This window comes from Pristiophorus japonicus, chromosome 3 (genome assembly GCF_044704955.1).
Source record: "Pristiophorus japonicus isolate sPriJap1 chromosome 3, sPriJap1.hap1, whole genome shotgun sequence".
In the NCBI taxonomy this organism is placed as follows: domain Eukaryota; kingdom Metazoa; phylum Chordata; class Chondrichthyes; family Pristiophoridae; genus Pristiophorus; species Pristiophorus japonicus.
The window spans coordinates 195,854,027-195,880,356 of NC_091979.1; the positions used below are offsets into that span (position 1 = coordinate 195,854,027).

The 26,330-nt window shown below is 44.0% G+C and overlaps 1 protein-coding gene across 4 annotated transcripts in view; it reads left to right on the forward strand.

Annotated features, from left to right (window-relative positions):
- The first annotated feature begins 14,399 nt into the window (after window positions 1–14,399).
- Window positions 14,400–26,330, forward strand: part of mdh1b (malate dehydrogenase 1B, NAD (soluble)) — an 80,822-nt gene continuing 68,891 nt past the window's right edge. For 3 of the 4 annotated variants that reach the window (XM_070876178.1, XM_070876181.1, XM_070876179.1), the window contains exons 1-2: window positions 14,400–14,686; window positions 18,310–18,422. In XM_070876178.1, the coding sequence (XP_070732279.1) occupies window positions 14,665–14,686; window positions 18,310–18,422 (135 nt within the window). In that variant the 5' untranslated portion in view covers window positions 14,400–14,664. The remainder of the gene's footprint in view (window positions 14,687–18,309; window positions 18,423–26,330) is intronic. The other variant, XM_070876180.1, reaches the window with a different exon arrangement.

The following is a 26,330-nucleotide window of genomic DNA, read 5'->3' on the forward strand; positions in this document are numbered from 1 at the left end:
TTGAGTTCTCTAATGAGTTCTAAAAAAGAAAAAAGAAAGAACCTGCATTTATATAGCGATTTCACCTCAGGACATCCCAAAGTGCTTTACAGCCAGTGAAGTATATTTTGAAGTGGAGTCACTGTTGCAATGTAGGAAAGGGAGCAGCCAATTTGCAAACAGCAAGCTCCCACAAACAGCAATGTGATAATGACCAAATAATCTCTTTTGAGGTGTTGGTTGAAGGATAAATATTGGCCAGGACACCAGGGTGCACTTTTTCGCATTGTGCCATGGGATCTATTACATCCACCTGAGAAGTTTAACGTCTAATCTGAAAGATGGAACCTCAAACAATGCAACACTCCCTCAGTACTGCACCAGGAGTGTCAACCTAGAATTTGTGCTCAGGTCTCTAGAGTGGGACTTGAACATTAAAGCTAGATAAGCTAGCTTGTGGAATGCCACAGCCCACCGGTTTCTTCAACCGGGGTCAATTGTCTTATCCCCGACCCATTCAGCCTGGATGGTCTCCAGTTACTTTGTTTTCTTCAAGCCCGAAGGGGGAGGAGTGGTATTCATCCATCAACCCTCTGCTCGCTGACTTACATTGGCTCCCGGTCTGGAAATGCCTCGATTTTAAAATTCTCATCCTTGTTTTTAAATCCTTCCAGTGCCTCACCCCTCCCTATCTCTGTTACATCCTCCAGCCCTACAACCCTCTGAAATCTCTGCATTCCTCCAATTCTGGCCTCTTTCGCATCCCTGATTTTCTCTGCATCACTATTGGTGGTCGTGCCTTCAGCTGCCTCGGCCCTAAGCTCTATTAAATATTTTATAACTATTTTAAATAATTCCCATATTCCGACAGCGACTACACTCCAAAAGTACTTCATTGGCTTTGAGTGTGGTGACAGAGGTTTGTGTAAATTTGAGATTTGTCTCGCGTGCAAATTACAAAGTATACTGTCTTACACTTCTGTTTCTTTTTTATTTGAAAGGATTTGTACTTTATTTTCTTGTATTCTTAACAAAACCAGTTCCTGTATTCCCTGTATTGCAAATTATCTTACTGGAGTATAAAAATATGAATTGTGTAGGAAATATTCCCTCCCTAAACCTCTCCGCCTCTCTGGTGCAAGGATCAAGGATGTCTCGGAGTGGCTGCAGGGCATTCTGGAGGGGGAGGGTGAACAGTCAGTTGTCATGATGCATATAGGAACCAACGATATAGGTAAAAAGCGGGATGAGGTCCTACAGGCTGAATTTAGGGAGCTAGGAGTTAAATTAAAAAGAAGGACCTCAAAGGTAGTAATCTCAGGATTGCTACCAGTGCCACATGCTAATCAGAGTATAAATAGCAGGATAGTTAAGATGAATACGTGGCTTGAGGAATGGTGCAAGAGGGAGGGATTCAAATTCCTTGGACATTGGAACCAGTTCTGGGGGAGGTGGGCTCAGTACAAACCAGATGGTCTGCACCTGAGCAGGACCAGAACTGATGTCCTAGGGGGAGTGTTTGCTAGTGCTGATGGGGTGGGTTTAAACTAATATGGCAGGGGGGTGGGAATCTATGCAGGGAGACAGAGGGAAGTAAAATGGGGGAAGAAGCAAAGGGTAGAAAGGGGATAAATAAAAGTGGAGGGCAGAGAAAGCAAAGGCAAAAATCAAAAAGGGCCACATTGCAACATAATTCTAAAAGGACAAAGAGTGTTAAAAAAACAAGCCTGAAGGCTCTGTGTCTCAATGCAAGGAGCATTCGTAATAAGGTGAATGAATTAACTGCGCAGACAGCTGTTAACGGATATGATGTAATTGGGATTACGGAGACATGGTTCCAGGGTGATCAAGGCTGGGAACGCAACATCCAGGGGTATTCATTATTCAGGAAGGATAGACAGAAAGGAAAAGGAGGTGGGGTGGCATTGTTGGTTAAAGAGGAGATTAACGCAATAGTAAGGAAGGACATTAGCTTGGATGATGTGGAATCTGCATGGGTAGAGCTGCGGAACACCAAAGGGCAGAAAACACTAGTGGAAGTTGTGTACAGACCACCAAACAATAGTAGTGAGGTTGGAATGGCATCAAACAGGAAATTAGGGATGTCTGCGATAAAGGTACAGCAGTTATCATGGGTGACTTTAATCTACATATAGATTGGACTAACCAAACTGGTAGCAATACGGTGGAGGAGGATTTCCTGGAGTGTGTAACGGATGGTTTTCGAGACCAATATGCCGAGGAACCAACTAGAGATCTGGCCATCTTAAACTGGGTGTTGTGTATTGAGAGAGAATTAATTAGTAATCTTGTTGTGCAAGGCCCCTTGGGGAAGTGTGACCATAACATGGTAGAATTTTTCATTAAGATGGAGAGTGACACTGTTAATTCAGAGACTAGGATCCTGATCTTAAAGAAAGGTAACTTCGATGGTATGAGACATGAATTGGCTAGGATAGACTGGCGAATGATATTTAAAGAGTTGACAGTGGATAGGCAATGGCAGACATTTAAAGATCACATGGATGAACTTCAACAATTGTACATCCCTGTCTGGTGCAAAAATAAAATGGGGAAGGTGGCTCAACCGTGGCTAACAGGGGAAATCAAGGATAGTGTTAAATCCAAGGAAGAGGCATATAAATTGGCCAGAAAAAGCAGCACGGGGAGAAATTTAGAATTCAGCAGATGAGGACAAAGGGTTTAATTAGGAGGGGGAAAATAGAGTATGAGAGTAAGCTTGCAGGGAACATAAAAACTGACTGCAAAAGCTTCTATAGATATGTAAAAGAGAAAAAGATTATTGAAGACAAATGTAGGTCCCTTGCAGTCAGAATCAGGTGAATTTATAATGGGGAACAAAGAAATGGCAGACCAATTGAACAAATACTTTGGTTCTGTCTTAACTAAGGAATACACAAATAACTTTCCGGAAATACTAGGGGACTGAGGGTCTAGCGAGAAGGAGGAACTGAAGGAAATCCTTATTAGTCAGGTAATTGTGTCAGGGAAAATTATGGGATTTACGGCCGATAAAGAAAGGTAACTTCGATGGTATGAGACGTAAATTGGCTAGGATAGACTGGCGAATGATATTTAAAGAGTTGACGGTGGATAGGCAATGGCAGACATTTAAAGATCACATGGATGAACTTCAACAATTGTACATCCCTGTCTGGTGCAAAAATAAAACGGGGAAGGTTACTACTAGGGGGATCAAGGGATATGGCGAGAAAGCAGGAATGGGGTACTGAAGTTGCATGTTCAGCCATGAACTCATTGAATGGCAGTGCAGGCTCAAAGGGCCGAATGGCCTACTCCTGCACCTATTTTCTATGTTTCTTTCCATGTTTCTATGTTTCTAATTCCCGGGGCCTGATAGTCTGCATCCCAGAGTACTTAAGGAAGTGACCCTAGAAATAGTGGATGCATTGGTGATCATTTTCCAACAGACTCTGGACCAGACTATAGACTCTGGACCAGTGCCTATGGATTGGAGGGTAGCTAATATAACCGCACTTTTTAACAAAGGAGGGAGAGAGAAAACAGGGAATGATAGACTGGTTAGCCTGACATCGGTAGTGGGGAAAATGTTGGAATCAATTATTAAAATGTAATAGCAGCGCATTTGGAAAGCAGTGACAGGATCGGTCCAAGCCAGCATGGATTTATGAAAGGGAAATCATGCTTGACAAATCTTCTAGCATTTTTTGAGGATGTAACTAGTAGAGTGGACAAGGGAGAACCAGTGGTTGTGGTGTATTTGGACTTTCAAAAGGCTTTTGACAAGGTCCCACACAAGAGATTAGTGTGCAAAATTAAAGCACATGGTATTGGAGATAATGTATTGACGTGGATAGAGAACTGGTTGGCAGACAGGAAGCAGAGAGTCGGGATAAACGGGTCCTTTTCAGAATGGCAGGCAGTGACTAGTGGGCTACCGCAAGGTTCAGTGCTGGGAACCCAGCTATTTACAATATACATTAATGATTTAGACAAAGGAATTGAGTATAATATCTCCAAATTTGCAGATGACACTAAGCTGGGTGGCAGTGTGAGCTGTGAGGAGGATGCTAAGATGCTGCAGGGTGACTTGGACAGGTTAGGTGAGTGGGCAAATGCATGGCAGATGCAGAATAATGTAGATAAATGTGAGGTTATCAACTTTGGTGGCAAAAACAGGAAGGCAGAATATTATCTGAATGGTGACAGATTAGGAAAAGAGGAGGTACAACAAGATATGGGTGTCATGGTACATCAGTTATTGAAAGATGGCATGCAGGTACAGCAGACGATGAAGAAGGCAAATGGCATGTTGGCCTTCATAGCGAGAGAAATTGAGTATAGGAGCAGAGAGGTCTTACTGCAGTTGTGCAGGGCCTTGGTGAGGCTACACCTTGAATGTTGTGTACAGTTTTGGTCTCCTAATCTGAGGAAGGACATTCTTGCTATTGAGGGAGTGCAGCGAAGATTCACCAGACTGATTCCCGGGATGGCAGGGCTGACATATGAAGAAAGACTGGATCGACTAGGCTTATATTCACTGGAATTTAGAAGAATGAGAGGGAATCGCAGAGAAACATATAAAATTCTGATGGGATTGGACAAGTTAGATGCAGGAAGAATGTTCCCGATGTTGGGGAAGTCCAGAACCAGGGGTCACAGTCTAAGGATAAGGGGTAAGCCATTTAGGACCGAGATGAGGAGAAACGTCTTCACTCAGAGAATTGTGAACCTGTGGAATTCTCTACAACAGAAAGTTGTTGAGGCCAGTTCGTTAGATATATTCAAAAGGGAGTTAGATGTGGCCCTTACGGCTAAAGGGATCAAGAGGAATGGAGAGAAAGCAGGAATGGGATACTGAAGTTGCATAATCAGCCTTGATCATATTGAATGGTGGTGCAGACTCGAAGGAACGAATGGCCTACTCCTGCACCTAATTTCTATGTTTCTATGTTACCTCTCTCTCCTCCTTTAAACGCTTCTTAAAACATACCTTACTGGCCAAGCTTTTGATTATTTGTCCTAATGGGGAAAAAATTACGGTCGGAGGCTTCCTTCATACAAACACCTCTGACCCGGAAAATATCTACGAAATACATGTTGGTCCCGGAGAACATAGGATCCCGGTCGGAGGCCTAGATTCGCTGCGCAATACATGGGGTGATGCAGGTACGTACATACAAGCTGGAGTCACGTGGGCCTGGACCACCAATCACTATGCAGTATTCTCATTGATAGAAATGGAAGCTCTGTTTGTACAGACAACATTACTATCAATGAGAAAAACCCCTAAAACACCAAAACACAGCATAATAAATAAATAAAACACCTCACATATTTAAAATTAATTGACATTAAATATAATTAAATGTCTTAGAAAAAATATACATTTTTTGAAATGTTTTTAAATATGTTTTTAATAGTGTTAAAAATAAACTTAGCTTAATTGACAGGGTTTTTAATATAAATATGAGTGTTTAAATTTAATTTTTTTATGTTTCAAAACTCTTACGCTGGCAAAAGTAAGCTATGTGCCTGCTTTTACCAGGCCTTAAAGTTTGAAGGACATTCGCTGGGCATGTGTTGCGAAAATAGCCCAATCTCTTCCGCGCGAATGTCCTTCTCCCGGGGATGCGGAGGATCTGTCTGCAGAAATCTTGACAGATCGGAAAAGCCGGTTTTCAACGCATGTGCAACCCGCCCCGAAAATCGGCTTTTGCGAGGCCTCGCCGGATCCATGTGCACTTTGTACGGTGAGGCCTGGATTTTCATCCAATATCTCCTTATGCGGCATGTGTCAATTTCTTTTCTGATAACACTCCTGTGAAGTGCCCTGGGATGTTTTACTATGTTAAAGGTCTATATAAATGCAAGTTATTGTTGTATCATGCATGGGATTGCTGAACCTTGTGCTCCACAGTCAGGTGCGTCAGTGAGCTCATTCATTCTAGGGACAGCATCACAAAATTGGATTTTTGATTCCTTCAGTCAAATTATGCCAAAGTATCATGAAGAGTGAATACTTCAGAAAAGCCAGCCCACAGCACCACCTCATGGATTATGAGAGAATAACCTTGTGAAAAAAGCAAATTTATATAGTGCCTTTTACAACATCAGGACGTCCCAAAGCACTTTACAGCCAATTAAGTACTTTTAAAAGTGTAGTCACTGTTCTAATGTGGGAAATATGGCAGCCAATTTGCGCAAGATCTCACAGTAGACAGATCATCTGTTTTTAGTGATGTTAGTTGAAGGTTAAATATTCGCCAGGGATACACTGGGGATAACTCCCCTGCTTTTCTTCCAAAATAGCATTAGATCTTTTATGTCCACCTGAGAGGGCAGATGGGCCTTGGTTTAACGTCTTATCTGAAAGACAGCACCTCCGACAGTGCAGCACTCCCTCAATAATGCAGTGAAATGTCAGCACAGATTTTGTGGTCAAGTTTCTGGAGTGGGACTTGAACCTAAAACCTTCTGATTCAGAAGCAAAACTGCTACCACTGACCCACGGCCGGATCCTAAGTTTTTCTAGTCTTTTCCCTGAATTGTGTGACGAAGTGATTCATGCCATCACCCCTGAATGGCCGAGCTCTAATTTTACGGTTATGCCTCCCTTATTCTGGACTCGCCTACCTGAAGAAATAGTTTATATCTATCTACCCTATCAAATCCTTTAATCATCTTAAAAACCTCAATTAGATCACTCCTTAATCTTCTATACTCAGGGGAATACAAGCCTAGTCTATGTAATTGTTCAGGAGCAATGTTCACCTGGGGTGGGGATCCAGGTGCAAAGGTTTGGTTTTGGGGCCCTACATTTTACCAGAAGTACTGATGAGGTGCTCAAAACACACAAGCAGTTGGGCTTGCCCTTGCATGATTGTCAGTGGAGAAACACCTGCAGCACTGTGTGACGTGTAAGGCAGGGTGAAATGTGTTGACCAGGGTAAGGCTGCACGGTTCGCACGTCCTGGGGTCGACCACATTTGTGCATCGGCTATGTGTACTGTGCACTGAATCCTGCTGGCTCGAAACGCCCAGGGACCCCTTGGGGCAAGGTCCTAATGTAGGGGTGTCAATCTTCCAGGATTATCCAGGAATCTCCAGGAATTGAATATTAATCTCCAGGATAATGCTGTAAGCAACCCAGGAAAAAAATCAGAGCAGGATTTAAAAAATGGTCTATTTTTCATTTTCTTTGAACATTTTTGTTTATTGATTATAAACATATTGGGGATAGAAACATAGAAACATAGAAAATAGGTGCAGGAGCAGGCCTTTTGGCCCTTCGAGCCTGCACCACCATTCAATAAGATCATGGCTGATCATTCACCTCAGTACCCCTTTCCTGCTTTCTCTCCATACCCCTTGATCCCTTTAGCCATAAGGGCCACATCTAACTCCCTCTTGAATATATCCAATGAACTGGCCTCAACAACTTTCTGCGGTAGAGAATTCCACAGGTTAACAACTCTCTGAGTGAAGAAGTTTCTCCTCATCTCAGTTCTAAATGGCTTACCCCTTATCCTTAGACTGTGTCCCCTGGTTCTGGACTTCCCCAGCATTGGGAACATTCTTCCTGCATCTAACCTGTCCAGACCCGTCAGAATTTTATATGTTTCTCTGAGATTCTCTCTCATTCTTCAAAAGTCCAGTGAATACAGGCCAAGTCGATCCAGTCTCTCCTCATATGTCAGTCCTGCCATCCCTGGAATCAGTCTGGTGAACCTTCGCTGCACTCCCTCAATAGCAAGAACGTCCTTTCTCAGATTAGGAGACCAAAACTGAACACAATATTCCAGGTGAGGCCTCACCAAGGTCCTGTACAACTGCAGTAAGACCTCCCTGCTCCTATACTCACATCCTCTAGCTATGAAGGCCAACATACCATTTGCCTTCTTCACCGCCTGCTGTGCCTGCATGCCTACTTTCAATGACTGATGAACCATGACGCCCAGGTCATGTTCCACCTCCCCTTTTCCTAATCTGCTGCCATTCAGATAATATTCTGCCTTCATGTTTTTGCCACCAAAGTGGATAACCTCACATTTATCCACATTATCCTGCATCTGCCATGCATTTGCCCACTCAGCTAATCTGTCCAAGTCACCCTGCAGCTTCTTAGCGTCCTCCTCATAGCTCACACCACCACCCAGCTTAGTGTCATCTGCAAACTTGGAGATATTACACTCAATTCCTTCATCTAAATCATTAATGTATAATGTATATTGTAAGTAGCTGGGGTCCCAGCACTGAGCCCTGCGGAACCCCACTAGTCACTGCCTGCCAGTCTGAAAAGGACCCGTTTATTCCGACTCTCGATTGTAAGGGGAATAGATAGGCGTTTCTACGGCCGCAACCGAGACTCCAGGATGGTATGTTGCCTCCCTGGTGCAAGGGTCAAGGATGTCTTGGAGCGGGTGCAGGACATTCTGAAAAGGGAGGGTGAACAGCCAGTTGTCGTGGTGCACATTGGTACCAACGATATAGGTAAAAAAAGGGATGAGGTACTACGAGATGAATTTAAGGAGCTAGGAGCTAAATTAAAACATAGGACCTCAAAAGTAGTAATCTCAGGATTGCTACCAGTGCCACGTGCTAGTCAGAGTAGGAATCGCAGGATAGCTCAGATGAATACGTGGCTTGAGCAGTGGTGCAGCAGGGAGGGATTCAAATTCCTGGGGCATTGGAACCGGTTCTGGGGGAGGTGGGACCAGTACAAACCGGACGGTCTGCACCTGGGCAGGACCGGAACCAATGTCCTCGGGGGAGTGTTTGCTAGTGCTGTTGGGGAGGAGTTAAACTAATGTGGCAGGGGGATGGGAACCAATGCAGGGAGACAGAGGGAAACAAAAAGGAGACAAAAGCAAAAGACAGAAATGAGATGAGTAAAAGTGGAGGGCAGAGAAACCCAAGGCAAAAAACAAAAAGGGCCACTGAATGTAAAGGGGCTGCAGGAGGGATCAAAACTAAAAATCATGGATTAAAAACTAGTATTAAAACATTCTACCTAAACGCACGCAGCATTCTAAATAAAGTAAATGAGTTGACGGCACAAATCATTACAAATGGGTATGATTTGGTGGCCATTACAGAAACGTGGTTGCAGGGTGGCCAAGACTGGGAATTAAACATACAGGGGTATCTGATAATTCGGAAAGATAGACAAGAAGGGAAAGGAGGTGGGGTAGCTCTGTTAACAAAGGATGATATCAGGGCAGTTGTGAGAGACGATATTGGCTCTAATGAACAAAATGTTGAATCATTGTGGGTGGAGATTAGAGATAGTAAGGGGAAAAAGTCACTGGTGGGCGTAGTTTATAGGCCCCCAAATAATAACTTCACGGTGGGGCGGGCAATAATCAAGGGAATAATGGAGGCATGTGAAAAAGGAACGGCAGGAATCATGGGGGATTTTAACCTACATATCGATTGGTCAAATCAAATCGCACGGGGTAGCCTGGAGGAGGAATTCATAGAATGCATATGGGATTGTTTCTAAGAACAGTATGTTACAGAACCTACAAGGGAGAAAGCTATCTTAGATCTGGTCCTGTGTAATGAGACAGGAATAATAAACGATCTCCTAGTAAAAGATCCTCTCGGAATGAGTGATCACAGTATGGTTGAATTTGTAATACAGATTGAGGGTGAGGAAGTAGTGTCTCAAACGAGCATACTATGCTTAAACAAAGGGGACTACAGTGGGATGAGGGCAGAGTTGGCTAAAGTAGACTGGAAACACAGATTAAACGGTGGCACAATTGAGGAACAGTGGATGACTTTTAAGGAGCTCTTTCATAGTGCTCAACAAAAACATATTCCAATGAAAAAGAAGGGTGGTAGGAGAAGGGATAACCAGCCGTGGATAACCAGGGAAATTAAGGAGAGTATCAAATTAAAAACCAATGCGTATAAGATGGCCAAGGTTAGTGGGAAAATAGAAGATTGGGAAAATTTTAAACGACAGCAAAGAATGATGAAGAAAGCAATAAAGAAAGGAAAGATAGATTACGAAGGTAAACTTGTGCAAAACATAAAAACGAATAGTAAATGCTTTTACAGATATATAAAACGGAAAAGAGTGACGAAAGTAAATGTTGGTCCCATAGAAGATGAGAAAGGGGATTTAATAATGGGAAATGTGGAAATGGCGGAGACCTTAAACAATTATTTTGCTTTGGTCTTCACAGTGGAAGACACAGAAACCATGCCAGAAATTGTTGATCACAGGAATGTGGGAAGGGAGGACCTGGAGACAATCACTATCACTAGGGGGGTAGTGCTGGACAGGCTAATGGGACTCAAGGTAGACAAGTCCCCTGGTCCTGATGAAATGCATGCCAGGGTATTAAAAGAGATGGCGGACTCTGGGGAGGTACCAGCGGATTGGAAAGCAGCTAATGTAACGCCTCTGTTTAAAAAAGGGGGCAGACAAAAGGCAGGTAACTATAGGCCAGTAAGTTTAACATCTGTAGTGGGGAAAATGTTTGAAACTATCATTAAGGAAGAAATAGCGGGACATCTGGATAGGAATAGTGCAATCAAGCAGACGCAGCATGGGTTCATGAAGGGGAAATCATGTTTAACTAATTTACTGGAATTCTTTGAGGATATAACGAGCATGGTGGATAGAGGTGTACTGATGGATGTGGTGTATTTAGATCTTCAAAAGGCATTCGATAAGGTGCCACACAAAAGGTTACTGCAGAAGATAGAGGTACGCGAGGTCAGTGGAAATGTATTTGCATGGATAGAGAATTGGCTGGCTAACAGAAAGCAGAGAGTCGGGATAAATGGGTCCTTTTCGGGTTGGAAATTGGTGGTTAGTGGTGTGCCACAGGGATCGGTGCTGGGACCACAACTGTTTACAATATACATAGATGACCTGAAAGAGGGGACAGAAGGTAGTGTAACAAAATTTGCAGATGCCACAAAGATTAGTGGGAAAGCGGGTTGTGTAGAGGACACAGAGAGGCGGCAAAGAGATTTAGATAGGTTAAGCGAATGGGCTAAGGTTTGGCAGATGGAATACAATGTCGGCAAGTGTGAGGTCATCCACCTTGGGAAAAAAAAGGGAATACTATTTGAATGGGGAGAAATTACAACATGCTGCGGTGCAGAGGGACCTGGGGGTCCTTGTGCATGAATCCCAAAAATTTAGTTTGCGGGTGCAGCAGGTAATCAGGAAGTTGAATGGAATGTTGGCCTTCATTGCGAGAGGGATGGAGTACAAAAGCAGGGAGGTCCTTCTGCAACTGTATAGGGTATTGGTGAGGCCGCACCTGGAGTACTGCGTGCAGTTTTGGTCGCCTTACTTAAGGAAGGATGTACTGGCTTTGGAGGGGATACAGAGACGATTCACTAGGTTGATTCCGGATATGAGGGGGTTACCTTATGATGATAGATTGAGTAGACTGGGTCTTTACTCGTTGAAGTTCAGAAGGATGAGGGGTGATCTTATAGAAACATTTAAAATAATAAAAGGGATAGACAAGATAGAGGCAGAGAGGTTGTTTCCATTGGTCGGGGAGACTAGAACTAGGGGGCACAGCCTCAAAATACAGGGGAGCCAATTTAAAACCGAGTTGAGAAGGAATTTCTTCTCCCAGAGAGTTGTGAATCTGTGGAGTTCTCTGCCCAAGGAAGCAGTTGAGGCTAGCTCATTGAATGTATTCAAGTCACAGATAGATAGATTTTTAACTAATAAGGGAATTAAGGGTTATGGGGAGCGGGCGGATAAGTGGAGCTGAGTCCACGGCCAGATCAGCCATGATCTTGTTGAATGGCGGAGCAGGCTCGAGGGGCTAGATGGCCTACTCCTGTTCCTAATTCTTATGTTCTTATGTTCTTATGTTCGCTCTGCTTCTTCTCTACCACCCAATTCTCTATCCCCGGCAGTATATTACCCCCAATACCATGTGCTTTAATTTTGCACACCAATCTCTTGTGTGGGACCTTGTCAAAAGCCTTTTGAGAGTCCAAATACACCACATCCACTGGTTTTCCCTTATCCACTCTATTAGTTACATCCTTAAAAAATTCTAGGTTTGTCAAGCATGATTTCTCCTTCATAAATTCATGCTGACTTGGACCGATCCTGTCACTGCTTTCCAAATGCGCTGCTATTTCATCTTTAATAATTGATTCCAACATTTTCCCCACTACCGATGTCAGGCTAACGGTTCTATGATTACCCGTTTTCTCTCTCCCTCCTTTTAAAAAAAGTGGTGTTACATTAACTACCCTCCAGTTCATAGGAACTGATCCAGAGTCAATAGACTGTTGGAAAATGATCACTAATGCATCCACTATTTCTAGGGCCACTTCTTTAAGTACTCGGGGATGCAGATTATCAGGCCCCGGAGATTTATCAGCCTTCAATCCCATCAATTTCCCTAATGCAATTTCCCGCCTAATAAGGATTTCCTTCAGTTCCTCCTTCTCACTAGACCCTCGGTCTCCTAGTACTTCCGGAAGGCTATTTGTGTCTTCCTTCGTGAAGACAGAACCAAAGTATTTGTTCAATTGATCTACCATTTCTTTGTTCTCCATTATAAATTCACCTGCTTTTGACTGCAAGGAACCTACATTTGTCTTCACTAATCTTTATCTCTTCACGCATCTATAGAAACTTTTGCAGTCAGTTTTTATGTACACAGCAAGCTTCCTCTCATACTCTATTTTCACCCTCCTAATTAAACCCTTTGTCCTCCTTTGCTGAATTCTAAATTTCTCCCTGTCCTCAGGTTTGCTACTTTTTCTGGCCAATTTATATGCCTCTTCCTTGGATTTAACACTATCCTTGATTTCCCTTGTTAGCCATGGTTGAGCCACTTTCCCCGTTTTATTTTTATTCCAGACAGGGATGTACAATTGTTGAAGTTGATCCATGTGATTTTTAAATGTTTGCCACTGCCTATCCACTGTCAATCCTTTAAGGATCATTTGCCAGTCTATTCTAGCCAATTCACGTTTCATACCATTGAAGTTACCTTTCCTCAAGTTCAGGACTCTAGTCTCTGAATTAACTGTGTCACTCTCCATCTTAATAAAGAATTCTACCATATTATGGTCACTCTTCCCCAAGGGGCCTCGCACAACAAGATTGCTAATTAGTCCTTTCTCATTACACATCACCCAGTCTAGGATGGCCAACCCTCTAGTTGGTTCCTCGACATATTGGTCTAGAAGACCATCCCGAATACACTCCAGGAAATCCTCCTCCACTGTATTGCTACCAGTTTGGTTAGCCCAATCTATATGTAGATTAAAGTTGCCCATGATAACTGCTGTACCTTTATTGCACGCATCCCTAATTTCTTGTTTGATGCTGTCCCCAACCTCACTACTACTGTTTGGTGGTCTGTACACAACTTCCGCTGGTATTCTGCAGCTCCACCTATACCAATTCCACATCACCCAAGCTAATGTCCTTCCTTACTATTGCGTTAATTTCCTCTTTAACCCGCAATGCTACCCCACCTCCTTTTCCTTTCTGTCTACCCTTTCTGAATGTTGAATACCCCTGGATGTTGAGTTCCCAGCCTTGGTCACCCTGGAGCCATGTCTCCGTGATGCCAATTACATCATATTCGTTAATTGCTGCCTGCGCAGAGAGAAAGACTATTGGACTGAATCATCCAATCGGGTAATGAAGAGACTGTTTGCTTTCCAGTTGGCATGGGAAGGCAGTGCGTGTAGATTAACATTTCCAGCCACCAATGACAGGAGTGTGGGTGCTGGGCGGTTGAAGGCGGACGGGCATGTGATGAAACCTTCGGGAATATGTCCACCCAGAGAGGGCAAGTCTATTCCAACACTGCCCATGATTATGTTGGCTTTGTTGATTGCTGCTCTGCATTGCTTGGTAAGGTTGCTAACCTTCCAGGGTTGTCCTTGTGTCTCCAGGAATTAAAGATTGATCTCCAGGGCAGTGCTGGAAGCAGTCGGGCAGAAAAATCATAGGAGCATTGCAAAATGTATTTTTGAAATTTCTTTGACCATTTTGGTTTATTAGTCATAGACATATTGGAGATATGGGGCGGGGAAAAGCTGTTTGACTGACAGACAAAGAGTTATCCAATTGGGTAATGAAGAGGTTTTACTTTCCAATTGGTGTGGGAAGACAGTCCGCCGTGAAAGAGACATGTCGGGCGACCAATGGAGGGAGTTAGCGCAGGAATATGTCAAACCAGAGGTGGCAACACGATTATTTGGACATGTTGAGCATTGATTCTGCTCAGTCTGAGTTCTCTCAGCTTATCCTTCAAGGAGTACATATGTTGCCCAGTTGTCCTTCCTAGAGCAGTATCTTTTGCTGTGCCATTTTCCCTGAGTACTAAATGTCTTTTCGAACTTGCACGTTTTGCTTACTGCCAAAAATAATTTTTCTTCCTTTACGTATTTTGCTTAATGGAACTTCTTTCTGAGCTGCCACCTTCAATTCCTCCATGCCCGCCAATATTGCTTTAAAGTCTTGACGCTGTCACTTTTTTCTTCAGGAGCTTGGCTGGTGAATTTTATTATTTTTTCTATTTAGGTTGCAATAGCCACAAATCACAGGACTGTCAAACGTTCGGTTTGTTATTGCGGTTCTTGTTGCTGCCGCGGAGACGCGCTCGGTGCAACCACTATTTGTGCCCGGGCGCTCCCGTTGCTTGGCAACGCCCAAACAAAATGGCGAAGTTCGTGATAGCAGGTGAGTTGTTTATGTTAAATGAGGCAAAACCTAAAAATAATCTTTAAACAGCTGGAACTCGCGTTATAAGTTTAGTCACAGGTATCTAAGGCACTAACTTGAATCTTAGAGAGAAACAATAGGGGACAGAAAGGGCAGCTGGGGCAATGGCCATTGGCCTCAGTACCTTGGCCTGGGGAGGTTAATGATCAGCACGGGTTTTTGCCCGGATCCCGATTCAGCGATCCTGACTAGACAAAGTGGGAGAGAAAGAATCAGCGACAACAACTAACAGCTTGCATTTGTATAACTCCTTTAATATAGTAAAACGTCGCAAGGTGCTTCACAGGAGCATTATCAAGCAAAATTTGACATCGAGCCACATAAGGAATTATTAGAACAGGTGAGAGGTAGGTTTTAAGAAGTGTCTTAAAGGAGGAAAGAAAGGTAGGCACGGTTGCCAATGATTGAGCGAATAAAACTGGAGATACTCAAGAGGCCAGAATCAGAGGAGAGCAGAGATCTCTGAGGGTCATAGGGTCGGAGGAGATTACAGAGATAGGGAGGGGTGAGGCCATGGAGGGATTTAAAAACAAGAAATGAGAATGTTAAAATTGAGACGTTGCCGGAATGGGAACAAATGTAGGTCAGCGAGTTCAGGGGTGATGGATGAATGGGACTTGGTGTGAGTTTTGGATGACCTCAAGTTTACATAGGGTAGAACATGGGAGGCCAGTCAGGAATGCGTTGGAATAGTCAAGTCTAGAGGTAACAAAGACGCGAATGAGGTTTTCAGCAGTGGATGAGCTGAGGCAGGGATGGAGTTGGGTGATGTTCTGGAGGTGGAAATAGGTGGTCTTAGTAATGGAGTCAGATATGACACCAAGGCTGCGAACAGTCTGCTTCACCCTCAGGCAGTTGCGAAGGAAAAGGATGGAGCTGGTGGCTAGGGAACTAAGTTTGTGTCGGGCACCGAAGACAATGGCTTCAGTCTTCTTAATATTTGGAGGAAATTTCTGTTCATCCAATACTGGATGTTGGACAAGCAGTCTGACAATTTAGAGACAGTAAAGGGATCGAGAGAGCTGCAGTCAGTTCGAGAATGATGAGGAGGGATAGTTTACCTTTGTCACAGTCACGTAGGATGTGACTTTGATAAGAGCCGTTTCGGCACTGTAGCAGGACCAGAAACCTGATTGGAGAGGTTCAAACATGGAATTCTGGGAACGATGGGCACGGATTTGGGAGGAGGCAACATGTTCAAGGACCTTGGAGAAGAAAGGGAGTTTGGAGAGATGGGGCAGTAGTTTGCAAAGATGGAGGGGGTCAAGGGTTGTTTTTTTGAGGAGAGTGGTGATGAAGGCAGATTTGAGGGAGAGGGGGACAGTACCTGAGGAGAGAGAATCGTTAACAATATCAGCTAACATGGGAGCCAGGAAGTGAAGTTGGGTGGTCAGCAGTTTAGTGGGAATAGGGTCAAGGGAACAGGAAGTGGGTCTCCTGGACAAGATGAGCTTGGAGAGGGCATGAGGGGAGATGACAGAGAAATTGGAGAATGATACAAGTTCAGGGCTAGGGCAGGGGGAACCTTAGAGGAAGTTTGGCCTGGTGGGCTAGTGGAAGGGAGGGAAGTGGTAAGGCAGCTGATCAGATGGTCTCAATCTTAGTGACAAAGAACTCCCTGAGTTCCTCACACTTGCTATTGGTGGTGAGGGTGGAGGAGACAGGAGAGAGGGATTTAAGAAGACAGTTTGTAGTAGAGAAATAAAGCTGGGGGTTATTTTTACTTCCATTTATATAGAAAGGCCTTGCATTTATATAACACCATCATGACCTCAGGATGCCCCAAAGGTGCATTTAAGGGAACACTAAAGTACACGAGGAGCAAAGGAATAGAAGGATATGCTGATAGGGTTAGATGAAGAGGGGTGGGAGGAGGCACGTGTGGAGCATAAACACCAGGAAAGTCCAGGGCCTAGATTTTCGCCGACTTTGCGACTGGGTTTTTGCAGCAATTTGACTCTCTGTGACGGAACCTCGGTCGGTGGGATCCTCGGTGACCTCTTTGTGGCGGTGCTTTCACGTACCGCCAGGGAGAGGTGCGCCGATGTGAAATTATGTGCAACGCAGCGGATTGCATTAGCGTCGTACTTTCGGCTCGCTCGGGAACCTTACCACGCCCAGAATACTGACCGGGTCAAACTTCTCGGTACGTCCCTGCCAGCAGCAGTAAGTATGGAGACCTGCAAAAAGGTAAGTTAAAGTTTTTATTTTTTAATTATTTCTCAGCGATTTAGTAGGTAAGGGTTTTTTGAATGTTTGTGAATGTTTTTTGAATGTTTATTGCAATTTTCATTTGTTGTTTTTCCCCCCTCCTAAGGTCTCTCTCGCAGCACTACTGGCCTCAGACTAAAGTTGCCGAAACTCGCGGTTTGCACCGCGAATCCTCGTGCAACGCCGACTTAGACGGAAAGGAAGAAAGTTAGGCCTAAAAACGATAGCGCAGCGAAAATGGTAATTTTGGCGTAAAACTACCGTTTTCGCACCGAAAATCTAGCCCCAGGTGTCCTAAAGGACCTGTTTCTGTGCTGTAAATTCTATGTAATTTACAGCCAATGAATTGCTTTTGATGTGTAATCAGTGTTGTAATTTAGGGAAACGAGGCAGTCAATTTGCGCACAGCTAGGTCCCACGAACAGCAATGAGATAAAAGATCGAATAATGTGTTTTTAGTATTGGTTAAGAGATAAATGCTGGCCGGAACATCGAGAGAAGTCCCCTGCTTTTCATTGAGAGTGCAGATGGGGCCTTGGTTTAATCTCTTAACCAAAAGATGGCATCTCTGACAGTGCAGCACTACCCCAATACCAACATTCCCTCTAAGCTGCGCGGCCGTTCAGCTGTCTGCCGGTCCCACACAGCCCGGGACCGTGTTTTCCAATGTGAAACTTCGCATGCATGAAACTTTGAATGGGCCGCTCAGCCTGTTAAAGGGATCACGCATCCAAATTTAAAATTAGGGAGAACATTATCCAGTACTGCACTGGAGTGTTGGCCTAGATTACATGCTCAAGTCTCTAGAGTGGGGCTTGAACATCTAACTCCGAGGCAAGAGTGCTACTACTCACGAGTAGCAGGCAGTTGAGCAAATATCCTGGAGGAGGCCTACCAGTGCTTGTGCAACAGTATTCCAGCAACTGTGTCCCAGTGTCTTCAGGAGTGAGAAAGAAAATTGGAGAGTATTATAATATTTAAAAGCTGGCCTAAGTGAAAGAAATAAAGAAAGAAAGACTTGCATTTTTGTAGCACCTTTCAAAACCTCAAGACGTTCCAAAGAGCTTTGCAACCAATGCAGTATTTCTGAAGTGTAGTCACTATTGTAATGCAGGAAACGCGGCAATCAATTTTTCATCCAAGCTGTGAAATAGGAAAAGAAAAAGACCCTGGAAGTGGACTGTATAAATGGGTTCAAGGAGCAATCCGATGCATTTCCGAAGAGAGAAGGGTTTGAGGGATATGGCGAGAAGGGAGGTTGATCTGTGAAAAATGGACAGCCATATTGAACCAATTCCTGTTGCTAAAAATGGTGATGTTCTTACAGCAATGTAAAATTGACATATTTTGATTTGTTTTGCATGTTGCAGGTAGAGCAAATTGCCCTTATTACGCCAAGGCAGAACATGTGGCAGATTATCTTGCGAAAAACTTGCCAGACTTCAAGGTGCATAAAATTGTCCAACCACCTGATGATTGGAAGGTCAGTTAATCTTTAGTTCTGAAAGCAGAAAAACAACTTAAAAAAGTAATCAAATTAGCTGAATTTCAGCTCTGACATTTGTGTTTCTCTGAATCGAATTGTTACTAAGTTTCATTGACGTAGGTCCAGTACTGAACTCAATAAGGCGAGTAGTGATATGCCAAGAAACAGGCAGCTAAGACTGAGTGCTGCATTGGATTTAAGATGCTGAAATTAGGAGTAATTCAGACTCCATGCCAATACTGACTGGATTGAATGAACAAAAGTGGAGTAAAATGTCATGTGGTAATTTTTTCCCCCTAGTTGTTTTTAGAATGATTTGTAAACATAAGGGAAGCTTTCTAAGTGATACAGCATATGATCCTTTTAGTTTGGGTTCCAGTTTAGTAAGTGCTCTACCTTTGTACAGCTTTAGTCCAGATGTCAGCAAGCATGAATGTACAGAAGTGTTCATAAATTGCCACAAAATTACTTCAAAAAGCTCACAAGTAACTGATGTGGGAAATGTCAGTGCTGCACTGATGCTTTTAGAGGGCACTTTTCAGAGTTGTGGGTTGGAATATGGAATTTTGCAACAACATATCAGCATGTAGAAAGTGGCACTACTACAGTATGGTTACTTTGAGCATTTTATAGTGATGGATTAAAAATACAGTTTGAGATATTTATTAGGGGAGGTGTATTCAATTAATTTGTAAATTCTCACTGCAAATTTAGAATCATTACATGTCTTAATGTACCAGAAAAATCATCTCATTTGTACAGGGCATTAATCAATGTCAAACAAATTAGAAGTGCCTGATGAAAGGATGAAAAGGTGCTTCATGGTTCAATTGTTTTATAAAAGGAACTATAGATTAAGAACGAATGAAAATAATGGGCAGGAAAAGAGCAACTTGTCCATCAAGCTTGTCACACATTCATAATAGCTGGAGCATTGTGATCAGTCAATTCCTACCCCCTTCCTCCCTCCCTGACCCCTGGCAGCCATTTACATTTCTAGGAAAGGCAAAAAAAAAAGAACCCCATGGCCCCACATGGAAAAAAATACAATGAAAATTCCTCTCCAACCCCCTCAGGGCATCAAAACCAATCCATGGACCAAGTGTTATCTATAAAGACTTACTTTATGCTCGATCTCTGTCCCAGTCAAGACCTGCTCCAGCTCCCTCTTGAACGCATGTAGAGAATCAGCACCCACCACACCTGCCAGCAATGCATTCCTGAGGCTCACTACCACTTGGGAATAGAAGAACCACCGAAGAGAGGTGTGGGCACTTACGAGGAGAAAACCACATAGACAACATAGAAAATAGGTGCAGGAATAGACCATTCGGCCCTTCGAGCCTGCATCACCATTCAATAAGATCATGGCTGATCATTCACCTCGGTACCCCTTTCCTGCTTTCTTTCCATACCCCTTGATCCCTTTAGCCGTAAGGACCATATCCAACTCCCTCTTGAATACATCAACCGAACTGGAATCAACAACTCTCTGCGGTAGAGAATTCCACAGGTTAACCACTCTCTGAGTGAAGAAGTTTATCCTCATCTTGGTCCTAAATGGCTTACCCCTTATCCTTAGACTGTGACCCCTGGTTCTGGACTCCCCCAACATTGGGAACATTCTTCCTGCATCTAATCTGTCCAGTCCTGTCAGAATTTATATGTTTCTATGAGATCCCAAGCTTCTCCATGTAACTGAAGTCCCTCATCCCTGGAACCATTCCAGTAAAACTCTTCTGCACCCTAAGGGCTGGAAATCCTTTCTAAAGTGTGGTGCCCAGAATTGGACACAATAGTCCAGCTGAGGCCGAACCAGAGTTTTATAAAGGGTAATCATAACTACCTTGCTTTTGAACTCTATGCCTCTATTAATAAAGCCAAGGACCCAGTATGCCTGCTCAATTTGTCCTACCACCGTCAAAGATTTATGTACATACATGTCTCTCTGTTCCTGAAACTCCTTTAAAATAGTATCATGTAGTTCATATTGCCTATTCTCATTCTTCCTACAAAAAATGCATCATCTCACACTTCTCTGCATTAAATTTCTGCTTCAGTTGCTCTGCCCTTGGTTGTAAATATGGCCACAATGATTAATGTTCGAGCCACTGGACCATTGTAATCACAAGAAGTAATTTTTTTCAGGCACTGGGCAAGTAACTATCTTCACCGTGGACAAGAAGTGACTTATGAATATTCTGGAAAAACTGGAAGATACAAACACTTGCACCGTAATATCACTATAGGTTTAATGACTTGACTAAGGCAGCGAAGAATAACCACCTTCCCATTTTTCATTTTGGTGACGGGAACCTCAATTCCCTCACTGATCATACTCACTCCTTAAATGGAATGATAAAGGGTCTTCATTCACATTGCACTATAACTCAATGGCATCATCTTGCTCTCATCGGCATACTGTGGCTGCATTGTATACTATCTATAGGATACACTGTAACAACTCACCAAGGCTTCTTTGACAGTACTTCCAAAACTCACAAGCTCCACCACCTAGAAGGGCAAAGCAGCAGGTGCATGGGAACACAATCACCTCCAAGTCACACACCATCCCAACTTGCACATATATTGCCATGCCATTTGGAAGTTTAAGAACGGAGACAAGATGATAATGAACACCATTTTGCCTCTTGCACCTCTCACCCATGCTGTCTCTCCATCAGTGACACCACCTGTGCCAACCATCTTATCAGTGCCAAGCACTAGCTCTGAGTCTTTCAATCAGGAGGATCTAGTTAGCAGGTATGAGGATAGTGCCTTGGATGACTTACTGAGCACGGAAGCTGGAGGAGCAGCATGTGAATGAGGATTCATCTTCCCCAGCGGAGGCTGTGCAGAAGCCTTCCCTTAGCTGATGATTCAGGGGGCATGGATGTCATGGATACAGCCCTGAACAGAAGAATGTTTGAAGAACATCTCAACTACATACAGGCATTGAAGTGACTATTGCATGATGTGTATAGCATATTACAGAGGTCCGTCCCATTCCATCCTTCATTGCAGCCGCCCAGGAATAGTCAGTGCCACCCCATTCATCAGAAGCAAAGATTGCCTTTCTGGAAGCCTAAGGAGGATAGACTTGGGAAATCACTACATTCTGGACTTCAGACATTTGAGACCAGTCTACTGGAGACATTCCCTAGGGTTTTTATGATCTGGTGGAAGTCATTAGATCTACCCTCCTGCTTAATTAGCCACAACCTGGCCTAAGTACATGTGGTACAGTTGGAGTTGGCTGACATGAGGTTGCTGTTTCTCAAGATACCAGGCTAGCCACTCCATTTCCTACTCAAAGAGCATGCTGGAGACCAGGCTCTGTGTGAGCACTTCAACTGCTGCTTTGGAGCTGAGCCCATTCTTCTTCGGCTCGGCATTCATTCTTTTCCCCTCATATCTCTTTGAAGCACTTTGGGACATTTTTGAACTGCATAACCAAAAGAGAATACGCTATTTGGGTATAAGAATAAAAGAAATAGCAGCAAGAGTAGGCCATACGGCCCCTTGAGCCTGCACCACCATTCAATAAGATCATGGCTGATCTAATCATGGACTTAGCTCCACTTTCCCACCCGCTCCTCATAACCCCTTATCCCCTTATCGTTTAAGAAACTGTCTATTTCTGTCTTAAATTTATTCAATGTCCCAGCTTCCACAGCTCTCTGAGGCAACAAATTCCACAAATGTACAACCCTCTGAGAGAAGAAATTTCTCCTCATCTCAGTTTTAAATGGGTGGCCCCTTATTCTAAGATCATGCCCTCTAGTTCTAGTCTTCCCTATCAGTGGAAATATCCTCTCTGCATCCACCTTGTCAAGCCCCCTCATAATCTTATATGTTTCGATAAGATCACCTCTCTTCCTCTGAATTCCAATGATTAGAGGCACAACCTACTCAACCTTTCCTCATACGTCAACCCCCTCCTTTCTGGAATCAATCTTGTGAACCTTCTCTGAACTGCCTCCAAAGCAAGTATATCCTTTTGTAAATATGGAAACCAAAACTGTATGCAGTATTCCAGGTGCGGCCTCACCAATACCCTGTATAGCTGCAGCAAGACTTCCTTGCTTTTATACTCCATCCCCTTTACAATAAAGGCCAAGATTCCATTGGCCTTCCTAATCACTTGCTGTACCTGCATACTAACTTTTTGTGTTTCATGCACAAGTACCCCCACGTCCAGCTGTACTGCAGCACTTTGCAATCTTTCCCCATTTAAATAATAACTTGCTCTTTGATTTTTTTCTGCCAAAATGCATGACCTCACACTTTCCAACATTATACTCCATCTGCCAAATTTTTGCCCACTCACTTAGCCTGTCTATGTCCTTTTGCAGATTTTTTGTGTCGTATGGTAGCATAGTGGTTATGTTTGGACTAGTAATCCAGAGGCCTGGACTACTGATCCAGAGACCTGAGTTTAAATTCCACCATGGCAGCTGGGGTAATTTAAATTTGATGAATTAAATAAATCTGGAAACAGTAATGAACTATCTGGTTCTCTTAATTCCTTTAAGGAAGGAAATCTGATGTCTTTACCCTATACTGACTCCTGACCCACGGCAGTGTGGTTGACTCTTAACTTCTCTCTCAAATGGCCTTGCAAGCCACTCAGTTTTATTCACCGCCACCTTCTCGAAGGCAACTAGGGACAGGTAATAAATGCTGGCCTTGCTGGCGACATCCACATCCTGTGAATTAACTTTTTAAAAGTCATGATCAAACTCTGGATCAGTTCCTATGGAGTGGAGGGTAGCCAATGTAACCCCACTTTTTAAAAAAGGAGGGAGAGAGAAAACAGGGAATTATAGACCGGTCAGCCTGACATCGGTAAAATGATGGAATCAATTATTAGGGATGTCATAGCAGCGCATTTGGAAAGAGGTGACATGATGGGTCCAAGTCAACATGGATTTGTGAAAGGGAAATCATGCTTGACAAATCTTCTGGAATTTTTTGAGAATGTTTCCAGTAGAGTGGACAAGGGAGAACCAGTTGATGTGGTGTATTTGGACTTTCAGAAGGCTTTTGACAAGGTCCCACACAAGAGGTTAATGTGCAAAGTTAAAGCACATGGGATTGGGGGTAGTGTGCTGACATGGATTGAGAACTGGTTGGTAGACAGGAAGCAAAGAGTAGGAGTAAATGGATACTTTTCAGAATGGCAGGCAGTGACTAGTGGGGTACCGCAAGGTTCTGTGCTGGGGCCCCAGCTGTTTACATTGTACATTAATGATTTAGACGAGGAGATTAAAGGTAGTATCTCCAAATTTGCGGATGACACTAAGTTGGGTGGCAGTGTGAGCTGCGAGGGGGATGCTATGAGGCTGCAGAGTGACTTGGATAGGTTAGGTAAGTGGGCAAATGCATGGCAGATGAAGTATAATGTGGATAAATGTGAGGTTATCCACTTTGGTTGTACAAACAGAGAGACAGACTATTATCTGAATGGTGACAGATTAGGAAAAGGGGAGGTGCAACGAGACCTGGGTGTCATGGTACATCAGTCATTGAAGGTTGGCATGCAGGTACAGCAGGCGGTTAAGAAGGCAAATGGCATGTTGGCCTTCATAGCGAGGGGATTTGAGTACAGAGGCAGGGATGTGTTACTACAGTTGTACAGAGCCTTGGTGAGGCCACACCTGGAGTATTGTGTACAGTTTTGGTCTCCTAACTTGAGGAAGGACATTCTTGCTATTGAGGGAGTGCAGCGAAGGTTCACCAGACTGATTCTCAGAATGGCGGGACTGACATATCAAGAAAGACTGGATCAACTGGGCTTGTATTCACTGGAGTTCAGAAGAATGAGAGGGGATCTCAAAGAAACGTTTAAAATTCTGACGGGTTTAGACAAGTTAGAAGCAGGAAGAATGTTCCCAATGTTGGGGAAGTCCAGAACCAGGGGTCACAGTCTAAGGATAAGGGGTAAGCCATTTAGGACCGAGATGAGGAGAAACGTCTTCACCCAGAGAGTGGTGAACCTGTGGAATTCTCTAAATTCACTAAATATATTCAAAAAGGAGTTAGATGTCGTCCTTACTACTAGGGGGATCAAGGGGTATGGCGAGAAAGCAGGAATGGGGTACTGAAGTTGCATGTTCAGCCATGAACTCATTGAATGGCGGTACAGGCTCGAAGGGCCGAATGGCCTACTCCACCTATTTTCTATGTTTCTATGACTCCCGGTGTCACTGGAGCTGGACACGGGCACGAGCCAGTCCATAATGAGCAAAAAGACTTTCGATAAATTGTTGTGCAGCAAGGCCTCAAGGCCACTCCTGACTCCCATTCATACGAAACTGAGAACGTACACAAAGGAACTGATTCCCGTAATCGGCAATGCTACCGTAAAGGTCTCCTATGATGGAGCGGTGCACAAATTATCACTCTGGGTGGTACTGGATGATGGCCCCACGATATTCGGCAGGAGCTAGCTGGGAAAGATACGCTGGAACTGGGACGACATCTGAGCGTGCTCGTCCATCAATGACACGTCATATGCTCAGGTCTTAAACAAGTTTCCCTCGCTATTCGAACCGGGTATCAGGAAGTTCCAAGGAGCAAAAGTGCAGATCCATTTGATTCTGGGGGCACGACCCATCCATCACAAGGTGAGAGCAGTACCATACATGATGAGAGAGAAGGTGGAGATCGAGCTGGACCGGCTGCAAGGAGAGGGCATCATTTCGCTGATCGAATTCAACGAGTGGGCCAGTCCGATTGTTCCAGTCCTCAAGGAGGACGGCACTGTCAGAATCTGTGGTGATTACAAAGTAATTATCGATCGTTTCTCCCTGCGGGATCAATACCCGCTACCAAAGGCAGACAACCTATTTGCGACGCTGGTGGGAGGAAAAACGTTCACGAAGCTGGATTTGACCTCCGCCTACATGACGCAGGAGCTGCAGGAATCATCGAAGGGCCTCACCTGTATCAACATGCACAAAGGTCTCTTCATTTACAACAGATGCCAGTTTGGGATTTGATGAGCCGCGGAGATATTCCAGAGGAACATGGAAAGCTTCCTGAAGTCGGTCCCGCGCACCTTGGTCTTCCAGGATGACATCTTGGTTACAGGTCGGGACACCGTCGAACACCTGCAGAACCTGGAGGAGGTTCGTAGTCGATTTAATCGTGTGGGGCTCAGGTTAAAACGCTCTAAGTGTGTTTTCCTGGCGCCTGAGGTGGAGTTCCTGGGGAGAAGAATCGCGGTGGATGGCATCAGGCCCACTGATTCGAAGACGGAAGCAATCAAGAATGCACCGAGACCACAGAACGTGACGGAGTTATGGTCATTTCTAGGACTTCTGAATTACTTTGGTAACTTCATACCAGGTTTAAACACGCTGTTAGAACCACTGCACTCTTTACTGCGTACAGGAGATGAATGGGTATAGGGTAAAAGCCAAGAAAATGCATTTGAGAAAGCTAGAAAACTTATGCTCAAACAAATTGCTTGTGTCGTATGATCCATGTAAGCATTTGGTACTAGCATTGTCATATGGTGTCGGGTGTGTATTGCAACAAGCTAATGTATCTGGGAAATTGCAACCGGTTGCTTATGCATCCAGAAGTCTGTCTAAGGCTGAGAGGGCCTACAGCATGATCGAAAAAGAAGCGTCAGCGTGTGTTTGAGGTAAAGAAAAATGCATCAATATCTGTTCAGGTTCAAATTTGAATTGAAACCGATCATAAGCCACTTGTATCCATCCCTCTTTTCTGAAAATAAGGGGATAAATACGAATGCATCGGCCCTCATCCAGAGATGGGCGCTCACGTTGTCCGCATACAATTACGCCAACCGCCACAGGCCAGGCACGGAAAACTGTGCCGATGCTCTCAGTAGGCTGCCATTGCCCACCTCAGGTGGAGAAGGCACAGCCACAG